At 45.9% G+C, this 17,178-nt stretch overlaps 1 protein-coding gene across 4 annotated transcripts in view; it reads right to left on the minus strand.

Moving 5' to 3' along the window:
* Positions 1–17,178, minus strand: part of CASKIN1 (CASK interacting protein 1) — a 299,543-nt gene that overhangs the window by 44,632 nt on the left and 237,733 nt on the right. For all 4 annotated transcript variants that reach the window (XM_056537150.1, XM_056537149.1, XM_056537148.1 and 1 more), the window contains exons 5-9: positions 10,129–10,224; positions 8,368–8,498; positions 5,214–5,322; positions 4,386–4,494; positions 2,054–2,148 (exon numbers count right to left, since the gene is read on the minus strand). In XM_056537150.1, the coding sequence (XP_056393125.1) occupies positions 2,054–2,148; positions 4,386–4,494; positions 5,214–5,322; positions 8,368–8,498; positions 10,129–10,224 (540 nt within the window). The remainder of the gene's footprint in view (positions 1–2,053; positions 2,149–4,385; positions 4,495–5,213; positions 5,323–8,367; positions 8,499–10,128; positions 10,225–17,178) is intronic.

The following is a 17,178-nucleotide window of genomic DNA, read 5'->3' on the forward strand; positions in this document are numbered from 1 at the left end:
GAAACTTTGGCGTTTTCCCTCCCATAGAAGTCTAAAAACGCAATGTGGTTTTTAAACTGGACTATTTTTCTGGCATTTTTTTTCTTTTCTCCCAATTCTTCAAAGAAATCTTTGAGTCACATAAATGATTTGTAAGGAGAACACAAACAAAAATCTTTGGGGATAAAACACACAAAAAATGCCTATACTAAAACAGATGTCACAATAAACTGGACTTTCATTTTTTCACTCCCAAGATGCAGTTTATTGTGAAATTCTTTCTTTTTTGTGGCAAAAAAAATCCCACCCAAATGTTTAGTGGAATCCTAGACTAAGGGCACGTTCACACGGGCGGATTTTTTTGCGGGTTTTCTGCTGCTTATTTGAAAGTGGGTGGGCCCATCTTGGCTGTCCGCAGCAGATTTTCCGCGGTGGAATTTACACTGTGGAAAATCCGCCGCAGTCCCTACTGACTTCAATGGGGCTTCCGGCGGATTTTCCGCAGCATAAATTCCACGGAAAATCTGCTGCGGACAGCCGAGAAGAGCACGCCCACTTTCAAATACGCAGCAGAAAACCCGCTAAAAAATCAGCCCGTGTGAATGTACCCTAAAGTTATTTTCATACACAAGTTTTAAATCCCTTTTTTGGGATGAACAACGACCCCCCTCCCCCCCGAATTTGTATTGGATTAAATGGAAATATGCATATAATTGTTGTATCTGTCAAATTAAAGGGGTACTCTGGTGGAAAACATTTTTCTTTTAAATTAACTGGTGCCAGAAAGTTAAACAGATTTGTAAATGAGCTCTATTAAAAAATCTTAATCCTTCCAGTACTTTTTAACAGCTGCATTCTACAGAGGAAATTATTTTCTTTTTGAATTTCTTTTTTTCTTATTTTCTTTTTGAATTTTAATTTTCTACGCATGTTGTCTCCCTGAACGATGTTTTGTCAGTGTTTCCCAACCAGGCTGCCTTCAGCTTTTGCAAAACTACAATTCCCAGCATGCCCGGACACAACTGGAGGAACCCTACACACGGTATTAGCCACACAATTTTACAGCTGCTGTTACATAAGCATACTTGGATCCTTAAAGGGAACCAATCATCAGATTTTACCCTATATAATGCTTGGCAAAGCGTCATATAGGGTAAAATCTTTATTTTCACCATTCCCGGGGGACGCTCCTGCCCCCAGGGATGGTGAAGATATGAAGTTATAAACTAGTCACCGCCGCCGCGGTAAGTAGTCACCTGGGCGGGGAGCTCTTCTCATCTACTCCCGTTCTTCTGCCGGCAGCGACGCCCCCTCCGCTTGATTGATGGGCCGCGTCATTGTTCCGCTCACTGAACAGACGGAGCAGAATGATGACGCTGCCCGTCAATCAAGCGGAGGGGGCGTCGCTGCCGGCCGAAGAATGGGAGAAGATGAGAAGAGCTCCCCGCCCAGGTGACTACTTACGGCGGCGGCGGTGACTAGTTTATAACTTCATATCTTCACCATCCCTGAGGGCAGGAGCGTCCCCCGGGAATGGTGAAAATAAAGATTTTATCCTATATGACGCTTTGCCAAGCGTTATATAGAGTAAAATCTGATGATTGGTTCCCTTTAAAGGGATACTACGCCCCTAGACATCTTATCTTGTCTCGATGCTGGGGACCCCCGCGATCTCCGTGCTGCACCCAGCGTTTAGAGCGTCGGGTTCAGTGCTGGAGGCATGTGACGTCACGGCCATGCCCCGTTTGTGACGTCAGGGCCACGCCTCCTCAATGCAAGTCTATGGGAGGGTGCGTGGCGGGCCATGTCCCCTCCCATAGACTTGCATTGAGGGAGCATGGCCGTGACGTCACGAGCCCTGCATCGGAGCGGCACGGAGCGACGTTCGCGCCATGTACTGGATGTCTAGAGTGCCACAACCGAGATTGCGGGGGTCCCCAGGGGCGGGACCCCTGCGATCAGACATCTTATCTCCTTATCCTTTGGGGATAAGAAGTCTATGGGCGGAGTACCCCTTTAATGCATACTACATCTGCCACTTTTGTAGCCCCAAAAAAACATCCCTAAGACTCACCGTGATGACGTCTCCCATTTTAATGTTGAGACTGGTCAGATCGTAATTATTGCAGTAATCCTTTAGTGCCCTGACCTGCAGAGCTGCTGAGGCATCTGGGGAAGAAGGCAGAGAAATAGAATTGGCGCCAAATGGATTATTTCTGTCTCACCCTAGATGTGCCACTAGTAGGGTCTGGTGTGAGGATGGACTGCACAGCCCCTTAAAATTAAGACATGTTAGACAAGCGCATATGTGGCAATCACAACATACTTCCTCAAATTCTCTACAATTCCCAACTGTGGGGTGCAGACAGATGGTTGTAGCCAACACTAGATGACAAGGCCCAGCTAGAAGTCCATCAGGACCTGGAATGCTGCAAGGAACTTGTGCAAACTTATCCTTGCTGAATATCTGACTTGGTTCTCTTGACCAGTAGACATGAAGAAGTAAATGTAGTTCGGAGCCTGTTGGATAGGACTTGACTTTTGACACTGAATTTACACTCTGCACCCTCTAGACCAGTGGTCTTCAACCTGAGGACCTCCAGATGTTGCAAAACTACAACTCCCAGCATGCTCGGACAGCCTTTGGCTGTCCGAGCATGCTGGGGGTTGTAGTTTTGCAACATCTGGAGGTCCGCAGGTTGGAGACCACTGCTCTAGACTAAACATTGAACTTCCTTATCCCAGCTAGAGAGAGGTCTGGCGGCCAAATAGGGACCCTCCCTTTTTCCAGAACTTATTGACCATATATCCTTGTGCAATACAGTACAATGCCTTACAGTTTTTTGCCCTGCCATTTTACAAAACAATTACTAGATGTCAATAGAATACATTAGGCACAATATACATTAGCCCTGCACAGATATTGCACAATGGGGAAAATGGTTTTATATATATATATATATATATATATATATATATATATATATATATACAGTACAGACCAAAAGTGTGGACACACCTTCTCATTCAGAGTTTTCTTTATTTTCATGACTATGAAAATTGTAGATTCACACTGAAGGCATCAAAACTATGAATTAACACATGTGGGATTATAGACATAACAAAAAAGTGTGAAACAACTGAAAATCTCTCATATTCTAGGTTCTTCAGAGTAGCCGCCTTTTGCTTTGATTACTGCTTTGCACACTCTTGGCATTCTCTTGTTGAGCTTCAAGAGGTAGTCACCTGAAATGGTTTTCACTTCACAGGTGTGCTGGTGTGGAGGAGGAGGTGTGATGGTGTGGAGGAAGAGGTGTGATGGTGGGGGGGGGGGGGGGGGACTATGCTGGTGACACTGTTGGGGATTTATTCAAAATTGAAGGCAAACTGACCCAGCATGTCTACCACAGCATCTGGCAGCGGCTGCTATTCCATCCGGTTTGCATTTAGTTGGACCATCATTTATTTGACCAAGAAGGAGAGTGATGGGGTGCTGCGCCAGATGGCCTGGCCTCCACAGTCACCGGACCTGAACCCAATCGAGATGGTTTGGGGTGAGCTGGACCACAGAGTGAAGGCAAAAAGGGCCAACAAGTGCTAAGCATCATGGGAACTCCTTCAAGACTGTTGGAAGACCATTTCAGGTGACTACCTCTTGAAGCTCATCAAGAGAATGCTAAGAGTGTGCAAAGCAGGAATCAAAGCAAAAGGATGAACCTAGAATATGACAGATTTTCAAACTTTTATGTATATAATCCCACATGTGTTAATTCATAGTTTTGATGCCTTCAGTGTGAATCTACAATATTCATAGTCATGGAAATAAAGAAAACTCTGAATGAGAAGGTGTGTCCAAACTTTTGGTCTGTACTGTATGTATATATATGCAACAATAAGTGCTGGTTTAGGAGCAGTGTGTCCGACAACAAGAAGGGTTGTTAGGAAACCATGTAGTGGGAGACTGCACATGCAGTACCTACCATAGCCCTAATGGCTTTTATGGGGTTCTTGATAAGTGGGGGTCCATTCCTGGTTGGTTTAACCCCTCTTTTTTTTTTGTTAAGAAACCCCTTTTAGGAAAAAAATGTGTTTGGGAAACTGGTCGAAAGATCATAGAAAGGGATGGAGGGGAAAACCAACAGCCAACACTTCTGTCCTTGGTGGTACCACAATGGGAGCCCAGTTTGCCCAATAGCACCCAACAAACTGCCCAGTAGGAGTAGGGAAATGAGAAGGTTAACAGCAATTGATTGGCACATTAGCCGAAACAGATGACCTAACCTGATGATTTGTGTACCACAAAGAAGGTCAAGTGATTGTTTTTGCCCATTCAGCCAAGATAGACGATCATCAGGACTTTGGGGGGGGCATGCATTGGGTGCTATTGCCCCCACTAGGAGGCTTACCTCGTAACATCTGTTTAATCTCTTTGCTGGCCTGGGTGCCTGTAAACTGATTGACGATGTCCAGGGCGGACTGGTTATAGGTGTTCCGCACATGAGCATTGATCCCGCTCTGCAAAAGAAGGGAAGAAAGATATGGGGATCTTAGGGTTAATGAAAATAGAAGAAAACCTCAGGGACCCTCTACCCTTTAGCTGCCCGTTTTATCTGGCATGGTCCCTCAGGGTTTATCTTTGATGTGCTGAGATTCAGCCAGGCTCCTGAGGACTCCTGGGCTCCAGGGACTGGCAGATCAAGAAACATTTTTATGTGTCTCTCTACAGGATCGAAACCTCTGGGGGATTTACACATCAGGCGCTTATTTTTCCATATTAAAATAAAGTCCATAAGACTACAGAAATAATATGCTCTAAAAGAATTAACCCATTATGGCCCATGGCACACTGTATTTTGCGATTACGGAAAATAAAAATTCCAGTTGTCTGGTATATTGGAATATTTTAATACTATGCTGATAATGGGGGGGTTGCAACAATTAAAGGGGTACTCCACTGCCCCGGCGTCCGGAACGTTTAGTTCAGAATGCTGGGTGCGGGGGTCATGACGTCACGGCCACGACCCTCATGATGTCAGACCCCTTCAATGCAAGTCAATGGGAGGGGGCGTGACGTCCGTCACGCCCCCTCCCATAGACTTGCATTCAGGGGGCGTGGTGTGACGTCACAACCCCCGCAGCCCTTACCCAGCAGTCGGAACTAAATGTTCCGGACACTGGAGCAGTGGAGTACACCTTTAAATATAATACACAGCCATGTAGATCCAGATACCTACATCCAGAAGGAGTCGCACCACCTCTGTTTTCCCACACAGTGCTGCTTCGTGTAGCGCTGTTCCTGATTTGGTCTGCCGATTGATATCAATGCCGGCTTGTAGGAGGAGCCTGAAAAGACAGATGAAAAGCAATGTAATCGGCTTGTCTGCTTCTGGTTGTGGCAGCAGCTCCATCCCCTAACCTAATGTCTGGGCCAATCAGGAGGCTTGAACGACGTGCCAATGTTACAACGTGCCAAGGGTCTCAGGGCTCAGCTTCCACACCCTCCTAGGGTGGGCTATATAAGTAACAGGCTTGCTTCATAGCATTGCCTGTGATAGAGGTTTTGTCATTGCATTAGCTTCTTATACCTGCATTTGTTATACTGTCTTCTAGTTCTCCTCACCTTTAGGCTTATTTTCTGACTACACCTTTGCTACGTGATTTGGTACTGCGTGACTTCCTGGTTCTGACTTGGTCTGCCTGACCTTGCTCTTTCTGTCTGTTAATCTGGTTGCTGTTCATCTGCATTTGCTTCCTGGTCAGTTCCTTGGTAAACTCTTTGTGTCCTGACTTTGTCCCTGACCTACGAACTAGAGTGTTTTTGTGTTTGACCTCACAAAATCCTGTACTTGTTCAGAGTAGGGACCGTTGCCCAGTTTGGGGTCTGTCCCATAGCCGATCATCAAGAAGGCAGGGAAAGGGGTTGTGGGTAAGCTCAGGACTGCACTTCTCCCTGTTCGATGTGAGAAGTTAATTACTTTTTGTTGCAAAATTACAATTCCCAGCATGTTTGGACAGCCGAACGCTGTCTGGGCATGCTGGAAGTTGTAGTTTTGCAATAACTGGCATAGAACAACTTTTATAAAGCCATAAATAGCCCTTGATACATAACCTGCGGGGCAATATCCTTCCCCAGACACCTCTATTCTATAAACATGTATCCCTGAAGTGTCTGTCTGTATATATATATATATATATATATATATATATATATATATATATATGACTCCGGTGTTGTGTGAACATGGCAGCTTCTTGGCCTTCTCTTCCCTGCTGTTACAATCATAAAGCGGGCAGCGCGGGTACTAACAGTGCCAATATATTATAGTTCTTGGCTGCTAACACAAGCAATATACTGTAAGAAGCAGCATTACTACCACCGCTCATGTCTACAAGACAACAAGAGAAATAGCAATGAAAGAGAAGAAAAATGTTCTGGGGCTTTATTACCAAATATTTCTATAACAGCGTCTTTTATGTACTGCCATACAGAATACAGGAATCAGCTAATACCAGGGGGACTAGATGAGCGGAACATCATATCTCCTGAGCTGGAAATAAAAGTGTAAGGAAGGCATTACTCTACAACCTTATCCTGTCAGTGTTATTATCCTGTACCCCAAGTGTTATTCTGTACCCCAAGTGTTATTATCCTGTACCCCAAGTGTTATTATCCTGTACCCCAAGTGTTATCATCCTGTACCCCAAGTGTTATCATCCTGTACCCCAAGTGTTATTATCCTGTACCCCAAGTGTTATCATCCTGTACCCCAAGTGTTATCATCCTGTACCCCAAGTGTTATCATCCTGTACCCCAAGTGTTATCCTGTACCCCAAGTGTTATTATCCTGTACTCCAAGTGTTATCATCCTGTACCCCAAGTGTTATCATCCTGTACCCCAAGTGTTATCATCCTGTACCCCAAGTGTTATTATCCTGTACCCCAAGTGTTATTATCCTGTACTCCAAGTGTTTTCATCCTGTACCCCAAGTGTTATTATCCTGTACCCCAAGTGTTATCCTCCTGTACCCCAAGTGTCATTATCCTGTAGCCCAAGTGTTATCCTGTAACCCAAGTGTTATTATCCTATACCCCAAGTGTTATCCTCCTGTACCCCAAGTGTTATCATCCTGTACCCCAAGTGTTATCATCCTGTACCCCAAGTGTCATCATTCTGTACCCCAAGTGTCATCATCCTGTACCCCAAGTGTCATCATCCTGTACCCCAAGTGTTATCATCCTGTACTACAAGTGTTATCATCCTGTACCCCAAGTGTTATCATCCTGTACCCCAAGTGTTATTATCCTGTACCCCAAGTGTTATCATCCTGTACTCCAAGTGTTATCATCCTGTACCCCAAGTGTTGTTATCTTGTACCCCAAGGGTCATTATCCTGTACCCCAAGTGTTATCATCCTGTACCCCAAGTGTTATTATCCTGTACCCCAAGTGTTATTATCCTGTACTCCAAGTGTTATCATCCTGTACCCCAAGTGTTATTATCCTGTACCCCAAGTGTTGTTATCTTGTACCCCAAGGGTCATTATCCTGTACCCCAAGCGTTATCATCCTGTACCCCAAGTGTTATCATCCTGTACCCCAAGTGTTATCATCCTGTACCCCAGGTGTTATTATCCTGTACTCCAAGTGTTATCATCCTGTACCCCAAGTGTTATCCTGCACCCCCAGTGTCATTATCCTGTACCCCAAATGTTATCATCCTGTACCCCAAGTGTTATTATCCTGTACCCCAAGCGTTATCCTGTACCCCAAGTGTTATCATCCTGTACCCCAAGTGTTATCATCCTGTACCCCAAGTGTTATTATCCTGTACCCCAAGTGTTATTATCCTGTACCCCAAGTGTTATCATCCTGTACCCCAAGTGTTATCATCCTGTACCCCAAGTGTTATCATCCTGTACCCCAAGTGTTATCCTCCTGTACCCCAAGTGTTATTATCCTGTACCCCAAGTGTTATCATCCTGTACCCCAAGTGTTATCATCCTGTACCCCAAGTGTTATCATCCTGTACCCCAAGTGTTATTATCCTGTACCCCAAGTGTTATCCTCCTGTACCCCAAGTGTTATTATCCTGTACCCCAAGTGTTATCATCCTGTACCCCAAGTGTTATCATCCTGTACCCCAAGTGTTATCATCCTGTACCCCAAGTGTTATCATCCTGTACCCCAAGTGTTATCATCCTGTATCCCCAGTGTCATTATCCTGTACCCCAAGTGTTATCATCCTATACACCAAGGGTCAGCGTGTCAGTATCCTGTACCCCAAGTGTTATTATCCTATACACCAAGGGTCAGCGTGTCAGTATCCTGTACCTCTAGATGCTGCAGTACCCGCTCAGTTATTAAATACTTACACACACACACCTTACCTTATAATATCAATGTGACCGTTCTTGGCCGCTAAGTGCAGGGGGCTGGTCCCGTTGGGGTCCGTACTATCTCCAGGCTTTGGTTCTAACAGAGCTGCACACATGTTACTGTTTAATAACAGCTGAACAACCTGCAAATGATAGAGGTGGATCCCTGCTGTTAGGTAATGAATAATTCAATGCCAGGACAAAGTGCTTTGGCACCAATGTCAGATATCACGACGCCCTCTCCATCTCATCCTCTGCAGATGGCTCATTTATGGCACAATCCTATACATATGAATTGTGATGATCACTTTAGTATTCTGCCCAGTATGTGGTGGCCAAAGATCACTGATAAAGAGCTCAAAAGTATTGTGTTCTGATATATTACAGTCAACAAATTACAGACAACAAATAAGTATTTTCAATGATCATCCTAATATTTCAAGCAGATTATATCACTTATAAAAGGGCTGAGGGTATAGAAAAATATTCTACACAATCCAATCCTGCCCTATGGTAGTTTACAATCTTGAGGTAGACTAGTGGTCACAAGTGGTATTGCATCGTATAGACAAGAAATCCTAGGATCGCTCATTCCCCCTAATCAGCGTGTGTAAAAGGAACTGTTTGTTTGTTGGCAGATAAGACAGTGTTTCCCAACCAGGGTGCCTCCAGCTGTTGCAAAACTACAACTCCCAGCATGCCCGGACAGCCAACGGCTGTCCGGGCATGCTGGGAGTTGTAGTTTTGCAACAGCTGGAGGCACCCTGGTTGGGAAACAATGAGATAAGATACTGTGTAAATCAGCAACACAATTGATCAAGTATTGTGAAGGATCAGCCAATAAGCGTCGATCACTGAGATCAGCGCTTGTCCTTTGTCTTTATTCTAGAGATGAGCGAACTTACAGTAAATTCGATTCGTCACGAACTTCTCAGCTCGGCGGTTGCTGACTTTTCCTGCATAAATTAGTTCAGTTTTCCGGTGCTCCGGTGGGCTGGAAAAGGTGGATACAGTCCTAGGAAAGAGTCTCCTAGGACTGTATCCACCTTTTCCAGCCCACAGGAGCATTGGAAAGCTGAACTAATTTATGCAGGAAAATTCATCAACTGCCGAGCTGAGAAGTTCGTGACGAATCGAATTTACTGTAAGTTCGCTCATCTCTACTTTATTCACATAGGGAAGAAACCTTTAGGGCATATTCACGTAGGGAAGATATGATGGGGATTTTCGGCAGCGGAAAATCAACAGCATTAAAATTCTTTCAAATCTATATTTGCAGATTAGTTGTAGTGCAGAAACACTGCAGATTTTCTACTTTTACCCTGAGGAATGCGTTGGAAGGTGTGGTGGGGAAACACGACGGGTTCTGGCACTATATTTAGCCTGTATTGCTGAATGTAAAATATCTACAGCAGTGTTTTCCAACCAGGGTTCCTTTAGCTGTTGCAAAACTACAACTCCCAGCATGTCTCTCTCTCTCTCTTTTTTCCGGAGTACCCCTTAAATATCCTTAGGGTATGTTCACACAATGCACCAAGACAAAATCTATGTATTTGCAATCCGTTGTGGACAGTTGTGTTCACCGTATCCATCCTGTGTAAACAAAACTACAACTCCCAACATACCCAAACAGCCACAAATTGTCCAAGCATGCTGTGAGTTGTAGTTTTGCAACAGCTGGAGGCCCACTGGTTGCGAAACACAGACCTAGATAAAGTGTTTATTATGTATGTTCAACCATGAGGGGAATAAAACAGTTTGGTGAAAACTTACCCCGACTCTTCCAAACTCACAAGCCAAGTCCAGAGGAGTTTTTCCGGAGATATCCATGATACAGGGGTTAGACTGGTGCTGAAGTAACATCTCAGACTGGAATGTAAAGGAAGAAAATAATGGAGTGAGACAAGAAGAAAAACATCACGAAAAGTGGTGAGTACCTGATAACTAATTGGCTTTGCTGCTGTGATCAGCTGAGATCTGGGATAACGTCAATTTCTCTGCAGTGCCTCCAGAGGAGAAATAAAGAATTACACACTTAAAGGGGTACTCCCTTTAAATCAACTGGTGCCAGAAAGTTAAACAGATTTGTAAATTACTTCTATTTAAAAATCTTAATCCTTCCAGTACTTTTTAGGGGCTGTATACTACAGAGGAAATGCTTTTCTTTTTGGATTTCTCCTCTGTCACGAGCACAGTGCTCTCTGCTGACACTGCTGTCCATTTTAGGAACTGTCCAGAGCAGCATATATTTGCTATGGGGATTTTCTCCTGCTCTGGACAGTTCCAAAAATGAACAGCAGATGTCAGCAGAGAGCACTTTGGTCGTGACAGAAGAGAAAGCATTTCCTCTGTAGTATAAAGCCCCTAAAAAGTACTGGAAGGATTAAGATTTTTTAATAGAAGTAATTTACAATCTGTTTAACTTTCTGGCACCAGTTGATAAAAAAAAAAAAGTTTTCCACGGGAGTACCCCTTTAAATCAATAGCCTGTCTGAGTAATGGTAAGTACCTGATAAGTAAACGGCTTTGCTGCTGGAATGACAGGTGGTCAGTTGTGATCTGGAAGAACTTCAATTTTTCCTCAGCACCTCAAGAGGACAAATTACTCACTTAAACCTATAGCCTGCCTGGGAAAAGGTGAGTACCTGATAACTAGGCGGCTTTGCTGCTGGGATCACAGGGGATCAACTGTGATCTGGGAGAACTTCAATTTCTCTGCAGTGCCCCCAGAGGCAAAATGAAGCATACACACTTAATTTAATAGCCTGTCTGAGTAATGGTGAGTACCTGATATGTAAGTGTCTTTGCTGCTGGGATCACAGGAAATAAGCTGTGATCTGGGAGAACTTCAATTTCTCTGCAGTGCCCCCAGAGACAAAATGAAGCATACACACTTAATTTAATAGCCTGTCTGAGTTATGGTGAGTACCTGATATGTAAGTGGCTTTGCTGCTGGGATCACAGGAAATAAGCTGTTATCTGGGAGAACTTCAATTTCTCCACAGTGCCTCCAGAGGAGAAATTAAGCATTACACGCTTAAATGAATAGCCTGAATAATACTGAGCACCTGAAAATTCAATTTCTCTGCAAAAAAACTTCAATTTCTCTGAAGTGCCTCCAGAAGATAACACAGCTTTACACACTCAAACCGGGTAATCAACTGGTGCCAGAAAGATAAACAGATTTGTGAATTCATTCTATTAAAAAATCTTAATCCTTCCAGTACTTATCAACTGTTGTATGATCCACAGGAAGTTCTTTTCTTTTTGAATTTCCTTTTTGTCTGACCACAGTGCTCTCTGTTGACACTCTTTTTATTATAAAAATACAAAACTTATCCAATACAACAAAAAACAAGCTTAACCAGCTATAATATAAATCAAAAACAAAACCCTGCCTAACCGGCCAGCCCAGCTTTACAAAGCAAAAAGAAAACAAACAAACAAAAACACACTGACACACATACCAAAAATGAACATAAAAACAGCACAACTTGGCTAAACATAAACATAAAATTAGCACTACCTGGCTGTAACTCGAACCATCCATACTCGGGGGGGGGGGGGGGGTAAAAAATAAAAAATAAAAAATAAATAAATAAATAATAATAATTATAAAAATAAAGAAAGAAATAAATAAAAATAAACAGCACAACTTGGCTTAAACATAAACATAAAATTAGCACTACCCGGCTGTGACTCAAAACCATCCATACTCGGGAAACAAAACAAAAGGGGAAAATAAATAAATAAAAAATATAAAAATTAAAAATATAAATAAATAAACAAAAACACATAACACAACAACTGGTCCGACTGCCATAACTATAATATGAGACAATATAAAACGATGTAGATACAAAACCAAATAGATACAAAATCACTAATAGAAATTAATAAATTATAGTATATAAACATAAATATATGCACCCTATTTACAGAAACCTACAAAAAAATAAAATAAATAAAAAAATACAGGAAATCCCTACACTAGAACTGTGCCCTCACCCACACCCCCCCTCCTGCACATGGGTCAGAGTCCATACCGTTCCTCTACAGTTTACAAAGTTCTGTCCTTAACTGACCCATGTCAGGTCCCCCAAAAACACGAAAACACACCACCACCCACAAATACACCCTCCCCACCTAGCACTCCACCCAACCAACTTATACACAAACTTATACATACTAACTAACAGACACTGAACCACAACCCACTTTAGGCCCAAGTTTGGTCGCCTGTAAGCCCTTCATGCCATATCAGCTTAAAACAAAACAAAAAAGCTAGCATGCACATGCATTAGCCCACCACCAGAAAGAAGGATGGCAGACTTGATACACCAAAATAATTTTTAACTCTTTTCCTAACTCCCCCTACAATTCTCCCTAATTCTATCCCTCCATTAAAGCTAACCCTACTCTCACCCTATCTCTATCCCTATCACACTTCCCCTATCCAAAATAAAGGTACTCTACCCAAAAGATCTAGTACCTAGGGCACATCAAAAGAAAACCCTCTCCACAGGAGAGAAGCCCTACTGGTACCAAGACTGCCATACTCCAAAGACCTGATCTTCCCGAGGTCACCGGTGATATTCCTACACACCTCCCCCTCGGAGAGGATTTTCTGCTGGGTCGACACTAAACACCGTGCATTCCACGTGTAGTACCTAACCACTAAACTAACTAAGAATAAAGCGCCCCGGTCTCGGCCACCCAGTGTCCTGAATGCCCCATAAGCCCACTCCGGATAGGTAAGGCCGGCAAGTTGACTCCAGCCGATGGAAGCGCCCACCCGGTTGTAAACTCCTATATTAAAGGGACAATGAAGCAGGAAATGGTCCATGCTTTCTAGCGTGTCCCCACACTCTTCTCGGGGACATCCCCGGTCATCAGAGTTCCTGCACTTCAGGTTGTCCCTTACATATAGCTTTCCCTGAAAGCAGCGCCAGGCCAAGTCCCAAAACTTCTGGGGGATCCTTTTCATGTTTAAAAGGTACAACCCCACCCTCAGATCCCGACCTGGGCAGTCCCTGAGTGCCAGAGGCTTCTGGAAGTGGGTCAACAGAACCCGTTTGTCAAGTAACTGCCTTGACTGGGTCCTGATCTCCCACACACCCAGACCCCACCGACGTATCGCCTTCAGAGTCGGGGTAGCGTAAGCCGGAAGATATCCATGGGGCGTACGGAGGTCCTTCACTTGCCCTCCTGTCTCCCATTCCTGGAAGAAAGGCCGAAACCATTCCCTGCAGGAGAGTACCCACGGAGGAGCCCTCTCTGACCAGAGGTTTGAGATGTTAGCTTTTAAAAAGGTGTTTGTTAAGAACACCACAGGGTTTACCATAGATAAACCCCCTAGTCTCCTCGTGCGGTACGTAACCTCCCTCTTGACTAGGTTCATCCTGTTCCCCCATAACAGTTGAAAAAACAGGCTGTAGATCCTAGTGTAGTAAGCCTCTGGCAAGATACATACGCTGCCCAGATAGATAAACAAGGGGAGCAAGTACGATTTGATCAGGTGTACCCTTTCCCTGAGGGTCAAAGACCAACCCTTCCACTGGTCCACCTTCTGAGTGGCATCCTGGAGCTTACCATCCCAGTTTTTGGTGGGATAATCATCCTGGCCAAATGTGATGCCTAAGACTTTTGCTGATTCTTGGGGCCCTGGAAGGGTGTCCAGGAGATCAAACGTGGGATCCCCCCCTCCCAGCCAGAGACTCTCACACTTATCCCGGTTGATCTTAGACCCGGATGCCTCCGAGTAGCGTTCCACCTCCGACATCACCACATCAACCCCCTCTCTCGAGGAGACGAAAATAGTGACATCGTCGGCGTACGCCACTACCCCCTGGATGGCCCCCGGCTCCGCCAAACTCATCCCGACTCCCACCAACGGTCCGCAACTCACCCTCCTAAGGAAGGGATCGATCGCGAACACATATAACAGCGGGCTCAAAGGACAACCCTGACGGACTCCAGACCCCACTCCAAAAGAATGGCCAGACCACCCGTTCACCAGTGGGAAACTCTCTGCCCCTGCATACAAGATCTTAAGCCAATTAACAAAAGTACTCGGTAAGCCATATCTCAGGAGGACGGACCAGAGGTACTCGTGGTTCACCCGATCAAATGCTTTGGCCTGATCCAAGGACAGCAAGTACCCCTTCCAGAAACCCGCACTACTCCGCTCCACTGCCTCCCTGACACTAAGGACAGCACTTAAGGTGCTTCGGCCTGGAACAGTGCAGTGCTGGGCCTCCGAAAGGAGCCGGGGTGCAAACTTCACCAGCCGATTAAACAGTATCTTGGCCAGAAGCTTCCTGTCCGTATTGAGAAGAGCTATGGGTCTCCAATTCTCAATACGGCTGGGATCTTTACCCTTTGAGAGAAGAATCAGGGCTGACCTCCTCATTGACTTTGGCAGAGTGCCCGAGGAGAGACACTCATTGAATACCTCAGTCAAGAGGGGAGCTAAAGACTCCTTAAAGGTCCTGTACCACTCAGATGTTAAGCCATCCGGACCTGGCGACTTCTTGGGGGCAAGCCCCTCGATCGCCAGTCTCACTTCCTCTTCCCTGATCTCTTCTGCCAAAACGCCAAGAGAGGGGTCTACCCCTGGCTCAGGAATGGTTTCAGCCAGGAAACCCGACATCACATCCCGATCCAGATCCTTCCTTCCCAAGAGGTGAGAGTAGAAGGATCTGACGATCTCCAAGATCCCTGATCTGGACCGATTCAGAGATCCTGTACTATCAATCAGTCCTGAAATGACTTTACTACTCACTGACATCTTACAGTTTCTGTAAGGGTCGGGCGAGCGGTACTTCCCGAAATCCCTCTCAAAAACCAAAGATGCGTGCCTATCGTACTGACACCTCATCAGCAAGGACTTCACTCTGGAGATATCCTCTTGGCTACCTCCAGTCGAGACAAGAAGCTCGAGTTTCCTCCTCAGACCCTGATACAGGCGATACCTGTTCAGGGACCTGAGGCTCGAGAGCTGGCGGAAGAACCCCGCAACCCGCTTCTTGAATATCTCCCACCACTCTGACTTACTACTACATAGGCCCAGTAAAGGTACCTGACTCTGAAGAAAATCCTCAAAGGACTGTCTTACCTCCACTTCCTCCAGGAGGGACGAATTCAGCTTCCAATAACCTTTTCCCATCCGGGGGGTTTCTGAAACATTCAGGGAAAACAAAATCATACAGTGATCGGAGAACTCCACCTCAACCACGGACACTGCAGAAGAGACGGCTTCCTCCTTTAAATAAAACCTATCTATCCTAGACCTGCGACTACCTTGATGATAGGTGAAACCCGCGTGGCCCGAGGGGCTCCGGATGTGGGCATCCTCTAGGCGAGCTTCTCTAGCTATGCTAATCAGCGCCACACTATCGCAAGTCAGCGGACTATTGGAGCCTCTCCTATCTTGGGACCTCGTGACATTATTGAAGTCCCCTCCAAAGATCACCTGCCGACTCGTAAAAAGAAAGGGCTTAATCCTCATAAAGAGATCTTTACGGCCCCGCTTACTTTGCGGGGCGTAGATGTTAATGAGCCGGAGCTCTTGTCCCTTCATGAAGACATCTAAGATCAGGCACCTCCCCATTTCTAATTCAATAACCCGTCGGCATTCAACAGGAGCGGTAAAAAGAACCGCCACCCCACTATACGGCTCAGCCGCAAGAGACCAGTGGGAGGGACCGCGCCTCCACTCTCTTCTGGCTTTTACCAGAGAGGCTAGATCTGACAACCTGGTCTCCTGTAAAAAGAAAATGTCGGCTTCAACGCGGCCGAGAAAATCAAAGGCTGCGAATCTAGCCGTATCCGACTTTATGCTGGCACAATTAATAGATGCCAGCGTCAATGGGGTGAGTGCCGCCATACAGGGTGATTAAATTAGACGGCCACACCCTTTACTTTTGTTTTCCCTTCTTTTTTGCCCCCTCATCCCCCGAAGAAGACGAGAGGGCAGGACCACTCTTGGATCTTTTTTTCGATTCAGATAGATCCATATTATCCCCGTCTCCGTCCGGCCCCGGTCTAGCCCTGCCCTCTGAGGAAGGTGCCTCAATAGGACAGGGCCCAGTTCCTCCCAGAGGCTCTTTCTCCCTAGGCACCTCGCCCTCACCCTCCCCAGCCAAGGAGGGGGAGGAGATGGTATCGAGGACGAGGTACCGGTTTGACAGGTCAACCAGAGGGGGGGCAGTCAGGCTTCCGTTTTGAACCTGGCCCGTAGTACAAGGAACAGAGGGCTCTGACCTCTTCTTTCTCCCTTTCCTTTTGCCCTTGTCTTTCTTTTTAGGCCTCTCCCCACTCTCCTCATCCACACTTTCATAGTGGGAGGAATCGGAAGGGTCGGCCATATTGCCTTCCTCTCTGTGAAGCCTCCTGATCTCCCCATCCAGCACATCCTCCTCCAGGGCTTCAGCGGTTACAGGGCCAGCTTCAGGAGCAGAGGCCGGAGCTACCCCCGTCACCTGGGCACTCTCCAGCTCCCTACTCCTTCTACGATTTTCCTCCCGCCTTAGTTTGGCGGGGCCCTTTTTCCTCCTCACGAGCCCTGTTGCACCCCCATCCCTGCCCATACCCTCCCCGGCCGAGGCAACTTCACAGCTCTCCTCAGCCGGAGCGGCCGCTGCACGGGCGAAGGCGCTAGGACAACGGCTAAATGGGTGCCCAAGGACACCACACAGGTGGCACCGGATCTGCCTACAGGATGCGGCCAGATGTCCCACCCCACCACACAAAGCGCAGACCTGTACAGTACAGGCTGCGCTAAAGTGGGTGGGGCTGCCACACCTGTGACAGACCTTAGGG

Source organism: Hyla sarda, chromosome 8 (assembly GCF_029499605.1).
Source record: "Hyla sarda isolate aHylSar1 chromosome 8, aHylSar1.hap1, whole genome shotgun sequence".
NCBI lineage: Eukaryota > Metazoa > Chordata > Amphibia > Anura > Hylidae > Hyla > Hyla sarda.